General features: G+C 40.1%; 1 protein-coding gene across 2 annotated transcripts; it reads right to left on the bottom strand.

Moving 5' to 3' along the window:
• Positions 1–17,811: 17,811 nt before the first annotated feature.
• Positions 17,812–20,416, bottom strand: LOC122046014 (BTB/POZ domain-containing protein At1g55760-like). 2 transcript variants are annotated; one of them, XM_042606484.1, is made up of 4 exons: positions 20,003–20,416; positions 19,080–19,228; positions 18,710–18,828; positions 17,812–18,528 (listed from the first exon to the last, which is right to left on the bottom strand). In XM_042606484.1, the coding sequence occupies exons 1-4, from the start codon at positions 20,122–20,124 to the stop codon at positions 17,914–17,916; spliced, it is 1,005 nt and encodes a 334-aa protein (XP_042462418.1). In that variant the 5' UTR covers positions 20,125–20,416; the 3' UTR covers positions 17,812–17,913. The 2 variants fall into 2 exon arrangements, with proteins under 2 accessions (XP_042462418.1, XP_042462419.1); XM_042606485.1 differs by having other exon boundaries at positions 20,036–20,416.
• Positions 20,417–21,145: the final 729 nt, after the last annotated feature.

Here is a 21,145-nt window from a genome sequence, read left to right as displayed (position 1 = left end):
TCGAATAATTTATTTTGGATTTGATTTTATCTGCAACATTATTTTCTTTCATTTAAAATTTATTACATGCTTGTTATCAAGAATACAATTTGGTAATTAATCAGTATTAATTATATTTTTTAAAAAAAAAAACAATTTAGTAAAGTAGTTTAAAATAAGAGGAACTATTTTACTTGCTATCCCATTTTGGGATGTATTTTAGAAATAAATACAAGGAAAATAAAGAGAAACAAATTAAGTAGCTTTCTATGTTAAAAATCAAATAACGGTTAATTGCCCTAAACTCCCCATGCAAAGATTCAATTTTATTTTCAATCCCCCTAAACTCCCCATGCAAAGATTCAATTTTATCTTCAATCCCTATGTCAAAGATATAATACCCCGGTTCTAAGATTCTGATTAAGTATGACATAAAAAGTTAGATGGTACTATCCATATCATCAAGGTGCATCTTCCTTTTCGGAAGTCCAAACTTAAGAACTTCAAAGTTAAGCGTGCTTGACTTGGAGTAATCTGAGGATGGATGACCTCCTGGGAAGTTTTCCAGGATGTGTGTGAGTGAGGACAAAAACACGCTGAAAGGATATCCGGTGGTTTGTGGAGATAGTCATCAACCTGATGGGCAATTTTGATGGCGTTCCCGGTTCGGTTCGGGTGGGCTTGTCCAGGGCGGGGCGTTACAGATGGTATCAGAACGACCTTGCGACCGTGAGTGCGCCTCTGCCAGGAGCACCTAGGGCACCACCTAGCGAGGGAGATTCTGGGATTTATCTGTGATGTGATTCGTGGTTACACAATGAGGACATTGTGTCTTTAAGTGGGGGTGATTGTAATACCCCGGTTATGAGATTCTAGTTAAATATGACTTAAAAGGTTAGATGGTACTATCCATATCACCAAGGTGTACCTTCCTTTTCGGAAACCTAAACTTAAGAACTCTAAAGTTAAGCGTGCTTGGCTTGGAGTAATCTGAGGATGGGTGACCTCCTGAGAAATTTTTGAGGGTGTGTGTGAGTGATGACAAAAGTACACTGAAAGGACCTCCAGTGGTTTGTGGAGTTAGTCATCAACCTGATGGGCATTCTGGTGGCGTTCCCGGTTTGGTCTAGGTGGAGCCTGCCCGGGCCTAAATTTACAAGAATTATATCTTATTTTGGACAAATGATACTTCCTTTTAAACTTTTGTATATATATTTTATAACAATCCTTCAAAACATGTGCATAGATAGTAAATTAGATGAATTGGCGTGGATTAAGGAGTTAAACAAATATTCTGATATAGGGATCGGTAATATAAGTTGAAACTTTGCAGGGAGATTTTAGGTTAATTTGCCCATAGAATAAACATAAAAATGGAAGAAAAAAATATCTTTTAAAGCTGTTTTATATTGATTTCTTCTAACTAGCTAAAACTACCATAATAATTCAAGGAAGACAATTCAAGTGTATGAAATACTAAAATAAAATGAATATTTACGCATTGTATATATACTAATCTTTTAATTCTTTCAATTATTGACTCATAAGTAATGAAAAAAAACTTTTTTACAATACGGAGGTAGAAAACTTTCTTACTTAAGAAAGGAAATCTGAGCCATTAGAGCTGGATCGGACGGCCTTCGTCGTAGATTCCCCGAGACAAAGGAACATATAATAATGGGAGTCGAAGCAGAAGAGCAGCAGGAAGATTGTCAGCACCAGCAGTAGCACTTTTTTATTTATTACCCCCATAATATTTCGTTTTAAATAAAAAGACACTCATTGATTCCTAAATCATGTCATGGGGAAGAGGAAACGTAGAGATTGATAGATCGTGATCCAACACCAACAATCACTAAATTGTTTCTTTAAGATATTTTAGATATCCGAATTGTTTTTATTGTCAGTAGTCCATTGATAAAGAGATTTGAGCAGTATTTATCATTTTAAATAAACTTTTTTTTTTTGCTGTTTGTTAAAAGAAATATATAAAGCTAGTTAGCTGCTGCCAGATGCAGATGACGACTCTTTTGCTGGTAGTTCATTTAGCAGGGAAGAGGACCATTATTATATTCTTCTGCGTTCCACAAGATTTGGTATCTCCACAAAGAACAAAAGTATTGTAGTGATTTTATCAGTAAAAAAATTTCTGAAAAGGAAATAAAATGTGGAATTTATCGTCTTCCTCGGCGGAGTTTGGAAATATATGGGTTGGCAGAAAGTGTAGAGAGAATCTAAGAATGTTGTTGTTACACTACGGAATTTCAGTGTTTTTTTTTGCTTCTGTTGTTGTTGTTAGAACAAATCAGATTATCCGATGAGATTTCGCTGTCGATGGTTTCGTGAGGTCGCTGTCGTCGATCGATCTGCGAGACCTTTCTTGTTTATTGTTGTATAAAAGAAGCTTTTGTAGGTTACTTTAGATGCTCTGCTCTTCTGCTCTGTTTTGCGATTTGGAATCAAGACATTCTGATGGGGACGTGACCGTCGACAAACTTACTTCTATGAAACGTCCATCCATCACTGCAACTGCTATTATTAATAAAAAAGAAAATAATACGATTACCATAAGGTGAGGGTAAAAAATGTGATATATATATCGTAAAATTATAAATTAAAATATTTTTTTAGCACAAATTAGTTTAAAACTTTATTTTATTGCTCTGTTGCAAGAAGATAAAAGAATTCATTGTGCAACGACAGTAAAAACGGGGGTCTATTCTATTCAATTAAATGTCAGAACCATAGCCCTGTTTAAAAAGTTTAATTGACTCTAGTATTATTTATTTTAGAGAATTATGATTCTAAAGGAATCATATAATTAATCATACCAAGGTGAATGTCAGTAATGGCTTTCAGAATTGAGCTTTATTTTAATAATTCGATTCTCGAAATGCAATTGACATCAATATAATTAACACGGATAATAACAACACTAATTTAAAAAGAAAAAAAATATTGATATGCTAACCTACATTAACAATGAAAATTCAAGGTCGAAGATGGAGGGATGCAAACATCATGCTAACCTAAAAGACAGTCTCAGGTCAAAAGCGAGCTTTCTTTGAATTGTTAATAAATGAACGCAGCTAGCAAAAGTACACTGAATCAGAAGGTGACAACCCACAGCTCTTAAATATGTTGGGATAAAGTGAGAGATACAAAAACACACAAGGTACACGAGTAGTACATGGAAATAGCAAGAGTCATCGAGGAACTTTGCAGAGATGGAATATTGGTTTGTTCTTAAACCGATAAATTAACAAAGTTACTGTGATTCTTATTTGTTAAGGAAGAAGATGGAGAACATATATAACAGCCTCTAACCCATGGCATATTCTGGGTCCATGCATGATCTTGCAGTGGATTCATACTTGGCTGTATCGGTCCTGTAAATGTGAGCGATATCGGGAGCCAATGGATCGTCAGGATTGGGGTCCGGCCGTTAGAACACCACTCGAATGTTAGTCTCTGATACAAAGTCCTGAAAAGAGAAGTGAAGATTTTATATCAGATTATATTTACAAGAGGTAAAACAAAGAATGTAAATCACAATACTATATGGAATCTAAACCAACATAGATGCAATTAATGAATATATTGGACTCGTGCTCCGGTTGTTTACTTTGATGATGTTGTTGTAGTGGAAAACACTCAAGTAATTCTTACAATGCTAACATAGGAGATTTACTTGGTATCCACCTCAAGAAGAGGTGACTAATCCAAGGATCCGACCCTTACTCACTCATCCACTATGAAATAACTCCTTTTTGGTAACGACCAGAGGCGAAGAAGTCTTGTACAAACTCACACACAAAGATATATAAGAAGAAAGAAATACAAGTTAATACAATCTCAAATCTTACAAGATTTACAATGAAGAAACCTTAACTTGTTTTTCTTCTTGCTTGTGTGAAACGCCTCTTGACAGTACATCAACACTTTTCCCTAATAAACTTCAAGAACTGACGAGAACTTGTGAGAATTATGAGAGAAGAGAGCGTAGAGAGATACCGAGGTGCTGCGAGGAAGACGACTTTAAACTCAATGCTTCCTTCGCAACGGTCACATCCCAATCGGTTGATCAATCGATTGGGGAAACTTGAATCGATCGGATGATCGATTCCGAGCGCCTCTGTGCCTGCTGGCGGAAGTCTGAATCGATCAACTGATCGATTCAGACTTTATCGCTGTGATTTTTGGCTCCCTAATCGATCGACCGATCGATTGGCGGTGCCCAATCGATCGACTGATCAATTAGGAGCTCCTCTGTGGTCGCGATTTCGCTTCCCAATCGATTGGTTGATCGATTGGGCTAGCCTTCACTCGCGCACACAACCAATCGATCGACTGACCGATTGGACTACGGTCCAATTGATTGGTTGATCGATTGACCTCCCTTTGACTTGCTTAAATCAAGTCTAGGATCCCCAATTCCAGCATCCAATCAATCTTGACCTGTTAGAACTCCTCATGTCTAGCATCCGGTCAATCTTGATCTACTAGAACTTCTTCACAAAGTGTCCGATCAATCCTTTAACCCACTTGGACTTTAGGCCTCATGCCAAGTGTTCGATCAACCTTGACCCACTTGGACTTACCGTCTCGTGCCAAATGTCCGGTCCTCCATGACCCACTTGGACTTCCACCAGATATCCCATTACCCTTGACCCATCTGGATTTCCTCGTGCCAAGTATCTAGTCAATCATTTGACCTACTTGGGCTTCGCAACACCAGGTGTCTTGTCAACCTTGACCCACCTGGATCTCCATGTGTCTAGCTTCACTCACAGGTCTTTCCATCTGCCTAGCTTCACTCACTAGGACATTTCATCTGTCTGGTTTTACTCACTAAGACTTTCTATCTGTCTGACTTCACTCACTAGGACTTTCACACTGCCTAACCTCCAGTTAGGACTTTCCCAGTCAAGTATCCAGTCAACCCTTTGACCTACTTGACTTTTCTTCACATCAGACTGGTCAAAATTTGACTAAAGGGGAATTGTTCCAACAATCTCCCTAATCGGACGATCGCATCTACAATCTCCCTGTATTGTCAAATATCGGAACCCAAATATCAAAACTCAAGTTTGAGCCAACTCAAGCTTAGTCAACCTGGTCAACCTGACCCAGGAGATATTGTACCAACAATCTCCCTCTTTTGAATGTTTGACAATAACTTTAAGTTAGACTAATCTCATAGCCTCAACTTTTTCTTCATGTCAATGTATGAATGAGGGTTTCATTCATTCTCTCCCTTTCCTAGAGGGCAAACTCCCCCTTTGGATAATGAAAGCATAATTTAGACACTACATTTTCCCCTAAACTTTTCTAGAGGGACAAAGACCTAACTTAAACTCTACATTCTCCCCCTATTGACACACATAAAAAACTCTCCCCCTGAAGAGTTACTCAACGTTGTGCGCAACCTCACATGTTGTTTACAATACTACAATGAAGGTCTCATACTCTTCACTATATCCAATGCTCACCCTTGAGCATTAAACCTCTTTAAAATGCTCATCCTAAATCATTCATCGTTCCAACAATGAAGGTCTCATACCCTTCATTGTAGCTAATGCTCACCCTTGAGCATTAATCCACTTCATAATGCTCATCCTTGAGCATTCACAACTTAACAATGAAGATATTCACTCTCCATTATTTTTCAATGCTCAACCTTGAGTATTTACTCTAAAGAAGATTAACCACCTTTCAAGGTATTTGAAAAAATTAATTTTCATGTCCTTAAAGAGTAACTCTCTCTAAAGACATACTCCAAATTTCTGTCATTGCACCAACAATGACTTGGAGTCCCTAAACCTTTAGAAAACCCCAAAACTGAAGTTTTGAGGTTCAAGTATCAATATTTGAACGCAAACCTCAACCTAAACTTCAATCTAGTGTTCCTTAATAATTTCTCCTTGTTTCCATCATAAAACTACCCTTAAAATATATTTCAAGGGGTTAGGAGTGGTAAAAAAGACTAAAAGTGGCTTAAAGATTCCGCGACGTTTTGTTAACGTAAAATACCTTTGAATCGATCGACTGATCGATCCAGCCAGGGTTGAATCGATCGGTTGATCGATTCAGCGGGCTTTAGCTCGCGAAAATCCTCTTTCTCAAACGATCGGCTGATCAATTGAGCCTGCCCAATCGATCGACTGATCGATTGAGTTTCTGAATTTCTGAAATCCAATTTCAGCCAAAATTCAGAAATATTTTAAAAATTCTACAAAATTATAAAAATCATGAGACTTCTTGTAGACATTATTTAGGGTATATACTATCAAGGAAAAATAATTTTCTAAGAAAATACTTCATATTTTTAAAGATTGACACAAATTTGAAATCTTGTAAAAACTTCAATGTTTCTTCCAAGTTTTTGTCTAACTTTTCAATGATAATTACTATCAAAAGATAGCCTTCACCAAGATTTTCTAAAGCATATTTAAAATGATTTTAAAAACCAATTTCCAATCATGTTCTTTGGGCTCAATACACATGGCTTGTACATTAGCTTTCCCAATGATTGGAGTACACATAACTATGTGTTTAGATGAAATAAAAACTCAAATAGATGCATTAAATTAACATCTTGAGTCTTTTCATCATCCTAGCATCTCACTTGTATCTGATGTGCACTAAAACACATATAAGTCACCTTATGGTCTTTATGAGATATAGATTTTGGTTTTGCCCTAAACTAGGGATCATGCATATCTATCTAGGCATTTTAGGAATTAAGAACATCCACCTAGGATGTCACTTGTTAGTAAATGCCACTATCATTATTTACAAGGAAACTAAAATGATGCATGATGACTTATGACATACATCAAAAAGAAATAATTTTCAAAAGAAAATATACTATTGCTACATGATATATGTATGACATAAAATGATATTTTTATTTGTTTTTCATAAGAAACATGAATGCAACATATGATGTCATGACATATGATGAGCAAACAAAGCATGACAATTTAGCATAAATAAAATATACCTAGATATTCTATCTAAGTATCCTTAATTCTTAGCTAAACCTAAAATTGATCCTAGATTTATCCTCATTTTCTCAAGAAAATGTCAAAACTCAATTGACATTTCTTTTGATTTTCCTCATTTGTGTCAAATAAAATTAAGTCCAATTCCTCAAATTTTGGCACATTTTACTCTTCCAAAGAGTAATCAATTAATTCTTTTCATTTTCAAAGGTTAACAAAAACCTTGAAAATGCCTCAAAGTGCCAACTTTATCAAGGTTGGGTTAACCACCCTACTCATTTAGAGTTAACACTCTCTAAACCCATCTAGGGCATAAAGAATATGCTCATCGGAACCCAAAATCTATTGGTGCTCCTTGGATATCCTAGGTACTCACTAGGGATAACCTCCCTAGATACCTTCCTAATGACCTTTCTAGGCTTTTTAGAAGCCTTAGTTGCTTTCTCTAGGTCAACTCTAAGGATAACTTCCCTTATGACCTTCTTGGTGACTTTCTTTGACTTCTTAGAAGTCTTAGTCACATTAGTTTTTCCAAAAATACTTCTAGGGATAACTTCTCTTGTATTTTTGACTTGACTCCTAGATCTAGGGTTGGTTCCATAATTATATGGAATCATATGGTATGAAGTCACATTCTTCTTAGCCTTAGGTTTGTATCCCAAACTTCTATGGGCATAAGATGAACTAGGTTATGCTCATTTTGACCCTTAAAAATATTTTTCATTTTCTTTATGATCTTTTCTAATTTATCAAGCCTTGATCTCAAGGTTTGATTTTCCAACTTTAGATCCTTATATTTTGATTTTTCTTGATTCCTTTGAGTATTTTTTGTTTTAGGCCTATATCTAAAATCTTAGAGTTATTGCCTAATTTGTTATCTATTTTTCTAGCCTTAGATTGAGTGGTTTTAGCATGATAGACCACATGATTTTCCTTAATTCTATCATGCTTCCTATTTTCATGATAAATAGCATTAAAATGATATAAATTATTTCTAGCATATTTTTTATCATGAGTCAAAGGAATAGGTTCAATGAATGATACCTTGAATTTTACCTTAGAAGCTCTCCCTTAACTTGAGATTCCTCCTTTGACTTTGGCCGATTTCTTCCCCTTAGAACATTGGCTCCGATAATATGCTCTTTGATTGCACAAGAAACACACAATGTGTTCCTTGCTCTTCTTTGTCACAGGGCTGACCTCCTTAGGCTTTTCCTTAGCCTTTAGTACCACTTGACCCTTTTTCTTAGTAAACTTAGGGCACTTACTTTTGTAATGCCCTCTTTCCCTACACTCAAAACAAATGATATGATTTTTATTATTAACAATTAAAATTGTTATACCTTTGCTTGTAGGGGTGACACATGATCCTCCATTTGATTTTTTTTTTAATTTGTGGAGGAGGCACTATCTTCTTCTTTTTCATTTGACCCGGAGGTAGAAGCCTCTTCTTGCTCCGGTGTCACTGAATGACGCTCCTGTTAGGATCGATGGTCGCGGCTAGAGAGGGGGGGTGTGAATAGCCGACCCCAAATCTTCGTTTCTTTCTATAAGTTGACTTTAGCGCAGCGGAAAATAAAACAAAGAAACAAAGACAAGAAGATCAAACCTCAACACGCGTCGATGTAACGAGGTTCGGAGATATACTCCTACTCCTCGGCGTGTCCGTAAGGTGGACGAAGCCTATCAATTCGTCGGTGGATGAGTCCCCGGAGAACCGGCTAATATATATACTCCTTCTGGGTGGAGAAACCTCGCCACAATCTTTCTTGCACCAGCAAGAATAGGAGTACAAGAATACACAAGAAGAAGCAACAATATGAATGTAAAAACAAACAATCTTGCCTTCTCGTCGGCTGTTGATGAAGCAGCAACTTCACGGGCCAAATACAGCAGCAACTGTTGGAGACCCCAGCCGAGGAAGCTCACGCGAAGCTTCAGCTAAGAAGAGCTCAGCAAAGCTCAGCAACAGCAAGCTCTTACAGAAGCAAGAGGTAGCAGCTGAGGAGAGGAAGAAGAAGAAGTATTGCTGTAGAAGCCCTCGATCTCCTTTTATAACCTGCACTGCAAAGAAGACAGCGAAGAAGACGGAGATAGCCGTTGTCACTCATAACGGCTATACCTGGACCGATCAGGCTCCACCCTGATCGGTCCGAGGCCTCCCTGATCGGTCTTGGGGACCAATCAGGACCTATGCTGATCGGTCCCCAGACCGATCAGCACTCTTCACAGAGAACTCGCCCAACTCTCTGATCGTCTCCTGATCGGTCTGTGGACCGATCAGGGTGCATGTGGATCGGTCCACAAACCGATCCCCTCCTTTTCTCTTTGCCTTCTGTTCACTTTCTGATCGGTCTGCAGACCGATCAGATAACATACAGTGGCATACTGTTTGGTTACTAATCGGTCACCAGACCGATCAGATAACCCAGTGTATCACTGGATCGATCCATTGATCGATCCAGCTCTTGATTTTTGCCCAAACCAAGTCCCACGCCTTCCAAACCAATATCCGGTCAACCTTGACCTATTGGTTTCTCATGCTTAGCATCTGGTCACTCCCTTGACCTGCTAAGACTCCCTACCAAGTGCCTGGTTAATCCCTTTGATCCACTTAGACTTTTCTCTTCGTGCCAAGTATCCGATCACTCCCTTGACCTACTTGACCTTCACAACACCAGATGTCCGATCAGCCTTGATCCATCTGGATTTTTCCTTGCCCGGCTACACTCACCAGGACTTCCCAACTGCCTGGCTTCACTCACCAGGACTTTCACCAACTGCTTGGCTTCACTCACCAGGACTTTCCATTGCCTGGCTTCACTCACCAGGACTTTCACCAACTGCCTGGCTTCACTCACCAGGACTTTCACTTTCACCTAGCTTCACTCACTAGGGTTTTCACCTGGCTTCACTCACCAGGATTTCCAATCTGCCTGGCTTCACTCACCAGGACTTTTCCGTCTGCCTGGCTTCACTCACCAGGACTTTCCATCTGCCTGGCTTTACTCACCAGGACTTTCACCTGGCTTCACTCACCAGGATTTTCACCTGGCTTCACTCACCAGGATTTTCCATCTGCCTTCCTGATCTAGAGAATGAGCTACCGAGCCCTCTCTGACCTAGTCCGAAGAACGAGCTACCGAGCCCTCTCCGTCTTTCACTTCCGGTCCAGAGAACGAGCTACCGAGCCCTCTCCGACTTCCACTTGCCAAGTTCCCATACTTGGACTTCTCCGTGCCAAGTCTCCATACTTGGACTTCTCCGTGCCAAGTCTCCATACTTGGACTTTCTCCCGTGCCAAGCTCCCTACTTGGACTTTTCCCATGCCAAGCTCCCTGCTTGGACTTTTCCGTGCCAAGTCAATTCACCTCGGGTCAACCAGGTCAACCTTGACCAAGGGTTGCACCCACAACCTCCCAAGTTTCTGTTCTTGTCAAACATCAAGATACAACTTGAGTCAGGTCAACTCGAGTCAGGTCAACCAGGTCAACCTTGACCTAAGGTTGCACCAACAATCTCCCATCAAAATACAACTCTTTTGTTCTCGTCAAACATCAAAATACAACTCGAGTCAGGTCAACTCGAGTCGGGTCAACCAGGTCAACCTTGACCTAAGGTTGCACTAACAATCTCCCCCTTTTTTATGTTTGACAAAACCATAACCTAACTTAGGTTTTCTAATGTTCTTCCTTGAACATTCTCCCCAAACCTACACTCTCCCCCTTTTTGACACACATCAAAAAGAGTGAATCAAGGTCAAGAGTTTCTTTCTAATGAAGGTCCCATACCTTTCATTGAAACCCTTAATTTCCCCCTTGATACTAAGGTCAACAATTAACTTAGTGATAATCTCATATCACTCAAGTCTTTAGGAGTAAAAACTCCCCCTTGACTAATAGGTAAAACTCCCCCTAAAGGTCAACTCCCCCTTGACCATTGCACCAACAATGTCTTGGAGAGTTTCAAGCCTTTAGAAATCCAAAACACCAACTCCCAGTTGAAATTTCAGACAAAACAGTCGAAAATCAGCAAGTTGGCACGCGTTGATCGGTCACCTGACCGATCAGACCTTCCCTGGATCGGTCACCAGACCGATCCACACTTCCCTAGATCGGTCCAGTGACCGATCCAGAGTGCCCTGGACCGATCAGAATCCCCTCTGATCGGTCCCCAACTCTGTTATCAGAAGTTTCTGATTTTTCTACTTCCGAAATTCAGAAACCTCTCAAAAATCACATAAAATTTCAAAATTGTAAAATTTTGAGGATACATTCCTCATAACATATATTATCACGGAAAAATAATTTTTGATGAAAATAACTTTCATTTTCAAAACTTGATACAAAGTTCGAAAAACTTTGAAATAGTTCAAGTTTAACTCAACTTTGTATCAACTTGCTCAATGATGAATGCTATCACTAGAAAAGCTTCATCAAGGTTTTTCAAATCAATTTTAAAATGATTTTAAACCCTTTAATTTAGGACCATAATCTCAGGACTATATGTACATGACTTGTACACAAGTTTTCCCTATGATCCTTCAATTTCGAATTAGGCTCATCTAGGTACAAGAACTATGCACCTTGATCCTAACTCATCATCCTAATAGCTCACACACATCTAAGGTGTATCAAACACATCCAAGTCAATTTTGATGTGAGATATGGATTTAGATCATCTTAACTAGGTTCTCATGCATTTTCTAAACAACAATTTGATCTCCATATTAAATTATGTTTTAGTCCTTAAATCAATTTCATTGATTATAAATGCAAGAGATGATGACATGGCATAAAATAGTATCATAAATGGAACATGTGCTAATGTCATGATGTCATGGCATAAAGTGTGAAACTTTAACTAAGGCATGACATATAAATAACCTAAGCATTATCATGACATTTCAAATGATACTAAATTAAATATGATGTCATGACATGGCATATGACAAACAATATATGACAAATAACATGTAAAGGTATAGGAAATACCTAATTCTAGCCTTAGTTGCCATTTTTGATAATTTTGATCATTTTACCATAGGTTCTATATTCCTAAGAGTAATAGACCTAAAATCATATACCAAGGATGTTTAGATCACTATGTGCCAATTAAACTGACCTAAGAGAATTCCTAAAATGTAGTTGGCACATTCTAATCACCTTAGGAATAATTCTTAATTTCATTTTCAAGGCTTGATCACACCTTGAAAATTCCTAAAGTGCCACCTTTTGCCATGATTAGGTTAACTACCTATTCAAGCAAGGTTGGCACACCCTAACTCATCTAGCGTGATGAAATCACGCTCCTGGGAACCCAATACCCATTTGAGCTCATTGGGTTCACTAAATATTCACTAGGGATGACTTCCCTAGCAACCCTCCTAATGACCCTCCTAGGCTTTGAAGCCTTGATCATTTGGGACTCATCAAGATCAACTCTAGGGGTGACTCCCCTTGTGACCTTGGTGATGGTCTTCCTAGTCCTAGGTTTTGTTCCATAATCGAATGGAACATCATGGTAAGTGGGCTTGACCACTTGGGACTTGGGTTTGTGACCCAAACCTTTTTTGTCCTTGGACTTGGGTTTTTGACCCCTAGACCCTAGAGTCAAATCCTCAAGAGCCTTTTCTAGAGAGTCAAGTCTTGACCTCAAGACTTGATTTTCTTTCTCTAATACCTCAAGCTTTAATTTATCATTTTTCTTTGAGGTATTCCTAGGCATATGTCTAGATGATTTGGGATTTCTACCTAGATTTTCCTTAGCCTTAGATGGGTTAATTCTAGGGTTGACATTTCTAGTATTATCCTTATCTAGGTTAACATGTTTGGCTCCTAAGCTCATGTATTGGTTCCTAAAGTTAACATGCTTATCATTATTAACAATTGTAACAAAACTACTAGCATGTGTCTTATTGCAAGAATGAGACTTAAATGTTACCTTAGGGTTTGCCTGAGCTCCCCCTATTGACGTGCTCGGTTTCTTGTCCTTGTGAGGTTGCCTCCCCCTCGGACATTGACTCCTATAGTGTCCCTTTCGCTTGCATTGGAAGCACACCACGTGCTCCTTGCCTTTGCGTGTCGGGACTCCGGCTTCCTTGACCTTTGGCGCCGGTGGAGTCTTCCTAACCCTCTTTGGACACTTACTCTTGTAATGCCCAAATTCCCTACACTCAAAGCACATTATGTGTAATTTATTTGAAATTAAATGGCTTGAGTTACCTAGGGTTGAGGATGGATGTGAGCTCTCTTCTTCATCCCTTCCGGAGATAGAAGCTTCTTCTTCTTGCTCCGATCTTGAAGAGGAACTCTCCTCCTCTTCTTCCTTAGATGTTGAGTAGCCCTCAACCTCTATCCATGCCTCCATGATGTGAGCTACTTGGCTCACTTGACTCCTCTTCATGACTTGAAGTGGAGTTCTCCTCATGGAACTTTGCCAAGTTATTCCACAACTCCTTGACATCGTTATATCCACCTATCCTACACAAAACATCATTAGGTAAAGAAAATTCAATGATTTTCATTACCTCATCATTGATGGTTGATTGGTGGATTTGCTCCTTCGTCCACTTCTTCTTCTCCAAAAGTTCTCCTTCTTTATCCAATGGAGGAGTAAAACCTAATTGCACACACCTCCAATTTTCTAGGTTAGTCATAAGAAAGTACTTCATTCTTACCTTCCAAAACGCGAAGTCGTCGCGATCGTAGAAAGGTGGAATTGGGACGTCTTCTCCAAATAACTCCATTCTCTAGCTCGTGCTCCCCCGGGTGTTGATCCAACGAAGAGCGACCTCGCACTGATACCACTTGTTAGGATCGATGGTCGCGGCTAGAGAGGGGGGGTGTGAATAGCCGACTCCAAATCTTCGTTTCTTTCTACAAGTTGACGTTAGTGCAGCGGAAAATAAAACAAAGAAACAAAGACAAGAAGATCAAACCTCAACACGCGTCGATGTAACGAGGTTCGGAGATATACTCCTACTCCTCGGCGTGTCCGTAAGGTGGACGAAGCCTATCAATCTGTCGGTGGATGAGTCCCCGGAGAACCGGCTAATATATATACTCCTTCTGGGTAGAGAAACCTCGCCACAATCTTTCTTGCACCAGCAAGAATAGGAGTACAAGAATACACAAGAAGAAGCAACAATATGAATCTAAAAACAAACAATCTTGCCTTCTCGTCGGCTGTTGATGAAGCAACAACTTCACGGGCCAAATACAGCAGTAACTGTTGGAGACCCCAGCCGAGGAAGCTCACGCGAAGCTTCAGCTAAGAAGAGCTCAGCAACAGCAAGCTCTTACAGAAGCAAGAGGTAGCAGCTGAGGAGAGGAAGAAGAAGAAGTATTGCTGTAGAAGCCCTCGATCTCCTTTTATAACCTGCACTGCAAAGAAGACAGCGAAGAAGACGGAGATAGCCGTTGTCACTCATAACGGCTATACCTGGACCGATCAGGCTCCACCCTGATCGGTCCGAGGCCTCCCTGATCGGTCTTGGGGACCGATCAGGACCTATGCTGATCGGTCCCCAGACCGATCAGCACTCTTCACAGAGAACTCGCCCAACTCTCTGATCGTCTCCTGATCGGTCTGTGGACCGATCAGGGTGCATGTGGATCGGTCCACAGACCGATCCCCTCCTTTTCTCTTTGCCTTCTGTTCGCTTTCTGATCGGTCTGCAGACCGATCAGATAACATACAGTAGCATACTGTTTGGTTACTGATCGGTCACCAGACCGATCAGATAACCCAGTGTATCACTGGATCGATCCACTGATCGATCCAGCTCTTGGTTTTTGCCCAAACCAAGTCCCACGCATTCCAAACCAATATCCGGTCAACCTTGACCTATTGGTTTCTCATGCTTAGCATCTGGTCACTCCCTTGACCTGCTAAGACTCCCTACCAAGTGTCCGGTCAATCCCTTTGACCCACTTAGACTTTTCTCTTCGTGCCAAGTATCCGGTCACTCCCTTGACCTACTTGACCTTCACAACACCAGATGTCCGGCTTGATTCACCAGGATTTTTCTTCTGCCCGCTTCACTCACGAGGACTTCCCAACTGCCTGACTTCACTCACCAGGACTTTCAATTTACCCGGCTTCACTCACCAGGACTTTCAATCTGCCTGGCTTCACTCACCAGGACTTTCAATCTACCTGGCTTCACTCACCAGGACTTTCAATCTGCCTGGCTTCACTCACCAGGACTTCCCATACTGCCTAGCTTCACTCACTAGGTCTTTCACCTGATTTCACTCACTAAGATTTCCCATACTGCCTTGCTTCACTCACCAGGACTTTCACCTGGCTTCACTCACCAGGATTTTCACCTGGCTTCACTCACCAGGATTTTCCATCTGCCTTCCTGATCTAGAGAACGAGCTACCGAGCCCTCTCTGACCTAGTCCGAAGAACGAGCTACCGAGCCCTCTCCGTCTTTCACTTCCGGTCCAGAGAACGAGCTACCGAGCCCTCTCTGACCTAGTCCGGAGAACGAGCTACCGAGCCCTCTCCGACTTCCACTTGCCAAGTTCCCATACTTGGACTTCTCCGTGCCAAGTCTCCATACTTGGACTTCTCCGTGCCAAGTCTCCATACTTGGACTTTCTCCCGTGCCAAGCTCCCTACTTGGACTTTTCCCGTGCCAAGCTCCCTGCTTGGACTTTTCCGTGCCAAGTCAACTCACCTCGGGTCAACCAGGTCAACCTTGACCAAGGGTTGCACCCACAACCTCCCAAGTTTCTGTTCTTGTCAAACATCAAGATACAACTTGAGTCAGGTCAACTCGAGTCAGGTCAACCAGGTCAACCTTGACCTAAGGTTGTACCAACAATCTCCCATCAAAATACAACTCTTCTGTTCTCGTCAAACATCAAAATACAACTCGAGTCAGGTCAACTCGAGTCGGGTCAACCAGGTCAACCTTGACCTAAGGTTGCACCAACAGCTCCTTCTCAATCCTAGAGGTGGAGGCTTCTTCATCTTTATCCTCTTGTACATGAAATAAAGAGTATGCTCCCTCTTTGCTCTTTTGGTTGCACTCCTTTGAGGATGAAGCTTCTTAGACTTCTTCTTCGGAAGTTGAGCATATCTCAACTTCGGAGTCCTCTTGATCTTGATCTAATGAGTTACCCTCTTTGGATTCTTCTTGGTTTGGTACAGTAGAGGGTACCTTATGGAGTTTAGCCAATTTGCTCCATAGTTCCTTGGTATCTTCAAATTCTCCTATTTGCTTCAAAATGTTGCTCGACAATATGTTGACCAATACTTTGGTCACTTTGTCATTGGCTCCGCTTATTTGAATTTGCTCTTGGCTCAATTTACTTTTCTTGAGAATTTTGCCTTTTGAATCTCTTGGAGCTTCAAAGTCTTCCATTAGAGCAAACCATTGCTCTATCTCCATCATGAAGAAATTTTCTATTCTTGATTTCCAAAAATCGAAGCTTGTTATTGTGAATGGTGGAGACACCCTTGTGTCGAATCTGAATCCATCTCGGAAATCCATCTTGAAGTTGAGCCTTTATAAAATCTTTGACTTGTTGAAATTTGCTTCAACTTCTTCTCCCTCTAATTTGTTGCCCTTTCCGGCGATGATTCCGATGAAGAGCGACCTTACTCTAATACCACTTATTAGGGTCGATTGATGCTAGGGGGCGGGGTGAATAGCTCATCGCGCTCCAATTGCTTGCTTTGATGATGTTGTTGCAGCGGAAAACACTCAAGCAACTCTCACAATGCTAACACAGGAGATTTACTTGGTATCCACCTTAAGAAGAGGTGATTAATCCAAGGATCCGACCCTCACTCACTCATCCACTATGAAATAACTTTTTCTCGATAACTACCGGAGGCTGAAAAGCCTTGTACAAATTCACACACAAAGATATACAAGAAGAAATAAATACAGGCTAATGCAATCTCAAATCTTACAAGATTTACAATGAAGAAACCCTAGATTGCTTTTCTTCTTGCTTGTGTAGAACACTTCTTGACCTTGGAAGTGCAACAACACTTTTCTCCAAGAAGCTTCAAGAACTAGCGAGAACATGTGAGAATCATGAGAGAGGAGAGCGTAGAGAGATACCGAGGTGTTGTGAGGAAGACGACTTTAAACTCGACGCTTTCTTCGCAACAGTCACATCCTAATTGATTGATCAATCGATTGGGGAGCCTTGAACCGATCGGATGATCGATTCAGAGTGCCTCTATGCTCTGCTGGAGAAGGTCTGAATCGATCAGCTAATCGATTCAGCCTTTATTGCGACTCGCGTGATTTCCGACTCCCCAATCGATCTGAATTTTCTTGTGCCAAGTGTCCGATCCTCCATAACGCACTTGGACTTCCACTAGATGTCCGGTCAATCTTTTGACCTACTTAGGCTTCCCAACACCAAGTGTCCGGTCAACCTTGACCCACCTGGATCTTTACGTGCTTGACTTCACTCACTAGGTCTTTCCATCTACCTAGCTTCACTCACTATGACTTTTCATTTGCCTAACTTTACTCATCAAGACTTTCACACTGCCTAACCTCCGGCTAGAACTTTCCCAGTCAAATATCCGATCAACCCTTTAACTTACTTGACTCTTCTTCACATCCTACTGGTCAAACCAGAGGGGAATTACTCCAATAATTTTTCCAATCGGACGATCACATATGTAATCTCCCTATATTGTCAAACATCGAAACCCAAACATCAAGACTTAAACTTGAGCCAACTCAAGCTTAGTCAACCTGATCAACCTGACCAGGAGATATTGCACAAATTTACTGTGTCACAAGCATTTACATTTTCCTAATCAAGATATACCATTTTGTATATATAAAAAAAAATCTTTAAAAATCGTGATAAATCATAAAATCCCGTACATTGTTCTCTTAATCGCATGCATGAGAATAACCACTGTGAATTAATTGTAACTTTTAAAGGCCATTCCATGCAGCAAGAACCTCCTTAAACACTTCAACTATAAGTTCTCTATCAGCATTCTGCATAAAGACATTGATGTCTTCAGTAATCTCGTAGAGTTTTCCAAACTTCACCAGGTATATCAAGCAGCTGCTCTTCAGCTTAGGTAAGTGGTGGAGATGGGCAACTTGGAGCCTTTCAAGCACATTGCCAGTATCAATGTCATCTGCAAGGCTTTCTTCGCACACTTCCTTTAGGTCAGATATATCGTACTTGTCAGCGGCTCTTAGGAGGGCAACACGATGAACTAGGAATTCATCGGACCTAAAGTTACCATAAATGTAGTTGAGGAAGGCCTGGCAAGCGGCGAAAGACATGTCAGAGATGTCGATGATCGAAAGTTCTTTCTCTTTTAGGTCATGAGAAAACATGCTGCGGAAAACAGGAGACCTTGTGGCCAGGACCGCTCTGTGTGCACCAATACTTCTATCAATGAGATTATCAGTGACATTGATTCTGATATCTGTGTGGACACCCTCAGTTAGCATCCTACTAAATGAATTGAGGGTTGCGGCACCTCTGTTCTTATTAGCCTGCTGATCAGTCCAGATGGAGGTAGTCTTATCACCCTGAAACACAAGAAAACAAATTTAGGAAATGATAAGTGTTTCAGAGAGTACCATTTTGCAGGTTTCTTTGCAAAATTCAGTAATAAGATTTTTCCTTGTCACTAACAATTATATGTTATTCCTCTTAATCACTGATGGATTTATAGAAGTATCATATCAACACATAACAGAATCTGCTTACTGATGGAGTTAAAATCTTCAGGTCAAGGAATTCAAGGTCGATGATGAACCTGCCTGTAAGCAAGGTATCTATAGCCCACACAAAGTCATTATTGTTCCTCAGCTGTTTGTCAGAAATTGCTGCACATAGAAATAAAACATAAAAAAATTAATTTCCCCCCCAAGGTTAGCATCTTGCGGATTACTTATCCTCTTTTACTAGAAAAATGTAATATCCAATTTAGAAGCAGTATACTCTTCATTATTGAACCGCAACCAATAAATATACATTCGAGATGTTAGCATCTATTTTCAAAATTAAGATGGTCTAAGCAGAAATTCTTATCTTTTGCTAGGTAACAAAATGAATCTCCAATTTGAAAAATTCAGACCTGGATGGATGAGGGTTTGGCGGTTTGGAGTCAACGGAAAAACAACCTTGATGTTGAAGGAGGCAATAGGTGGATTTTCTCTTGTTAAACTGGAATTCTCAGGGTATAGTTTGACATAGAGTTGCTTGCTCTTCTCAATTGCGAGATACCTGTTTCTCATAATCCAGGTATGGAATTGGGTGGTTAGATTTTGTAAATTTACAGTTAAAATGAATAGAAATTGCAAGCCAGGAATAAGGAACAGTAAGTACTGTGTGTACAAATGAAATTCAATGGTTACTAAATAAATTCAGAATTATTGGAAACAATAGAGACTCATACTCCAATGCACGGCAATCAAGCATAATTCACAAGGAGCAGTAAGATGAATATAGAGAGACATTCAACAATAACAAAATTTGAACTTTGATATCCAATAAAGAAGAGACCATTTGTAAAATAAGTCTTAGATCGAATTCAGTTGAACTATGGATAGGTTAACCTGGGATTTCAATACAAGTTAGACAGACGAGGAACAACAAGATGAAGATAGAGACATTCTGCAATAACAAAATTTGAACTTTGATATCCAATCAGGGAGAAACCTCTATCAAAGTGTTGGATTGATTAAAAAAAAGTCTTGTGTGTACAGATGAAGTTTATTGGTTATATATAACTCATAACAACTCTAGTTATAAGAAACAGTAGAGACTTATACGATGATGCAACTGTAAGCATAAAACTACGGCAATGCAAGCATAATTAACAAGGAACGAAATGAAGATAGAGACATTCCGCATTAACAAATGTGAACTTGGATATCCAATCAAGGAGAGAATTTTAGCAAAATAAGTCAAAGCTCGACTTCAATTAAGAAACGAATAGGTTGATCAGGGATCTCGATACTAGTTCGACAGATGAGAATAAAGGGATGTAATCGATACCAGTTCCAGAGGCCAATTTTGAAGAGGTCGGACCTGCGATAGGAGTAAGAGGAAAGTGCATCGATCCTCCATTGGGCGAGCCGCGACGTGGTCTCCACCCGGTACGCACAATCATCGCTCATCCTCGCCGGTGCTTCCGTGATTGCTGCCGCTGCTGCGGCCTCATCGTCGCATCGGGAAACTCTCCCGCTGCTCCGCCTTCTGCTCTTCCTCCCTGCCTTCTCCGAACGCCTCTTCTCATGAACGTGTCAGTTCCCTTGCAACACCGTTCTTGTGACAACCTAGAAATAGGCAAAGAGGGCGACAAAACTAGGGATCGCTTTCGGGTAATCCAGCAAAGGCAATTGCTTCTCCGCCATTGAAGAAACATTGGCAAAGGAGAGGGAGGGCGAGGAAATCAACTCTTTTTATTCACATCCCAAATTCTAAGCCCCCAAAATATCTCTATTATTAAAAAAAAGCAAAAAAACAACAATTAAAATTATCCAAAATTCTAAAATATAAAAGTATTAAATTTAATATAATACTTTAATAAAAAAAGAGTACTTACACAATTTACTATCAAATTTCCGAACTAACATAAATATAATTTGATATTTATGAAAGGGTACAGTTAATATTTGTTATTCCATTTCTATCCCTTCCCCAACCTCCCCTTTTTATACATAATTTTCTAAAGCATCCGAACCACATTTTAAGAAATTCTAATTTAAAAATTATTTTTGTGGTTCGGATACACATCACCTCATCATGTGTCTCCGTCCATATCTTTTCATGTGGCAAAAAGCGATTCGCTCGCCCCCGCCAACCCGTCCCTAGGCCAACACGGAGGAGGTAAACCACGGGTGACTACTAGCCATTAGTGCAAATGGTCATATCCGTCCATATCTTTTCATGCTCTTATAAACACAATACCATCATGAATCTCTTCATGCTTTCCATATCTCTTCATGCAGTTTGGCGGGATTGCAAACGAGTAAGTAGAAAATTGGAGTATTGTTATAAGACGTTCAAGAGGCACCTTCGAAGGACAATGATATTCAAGAACAACATCGTTGAAGAACATGGGCATTGAAGCACAAATTTCAAGTAAGACTGAATTTGGTAGAAGAAGACAGATAAAGATTTAGTAATATACATATC

Source organism: Zingiber officinale, chromosome 2B (genome assembly GCF_018446385.1).
Source record: "Zingiber officinale cultivar Zhangliang chromosome 2B, Zo_v1.1, whole genome shotgun sequence".
NCBI lineage: Eukaryota > Viridiplantae > Streptophyta > Magnoliopsida > Zingiberales > Zingiberaceae > Zingiber > Zingiber officinale.
The sequence above is the reverse complement of the archived record's forward strand: the minus strand, read 5'-3'. Positions and strand labels throughout refer to the sequence as shown.

What these genes read in the sequence shown, in the direction of transcription:
- LOC122046014 (XM_042606484.1), bottom strand. Translation starts at nt 20,124, where the DNA reads ATGAGCGATGATTGTGCGTACCGGGTGGAGACCACGTCGCGGCTCGCC. An exon ending in CCAAACCCTCATCCATCCAG is followed by an intron (nt 18,829 to 19,079) that starts GTCTGAATTTTT and finishes TTCTATGTGCAG; the next exon opens with CAATTTCTGACAAACAGCTG. An exon ending in TGAAGATTTTAACTCCATCA is followed by an intron (nt 18,529 to 18,709) that starts GTAAGCAGATTC and finishes CTTGTGTTTCAG; the next exon opens with GGTGATAAGACTACCTCCAT.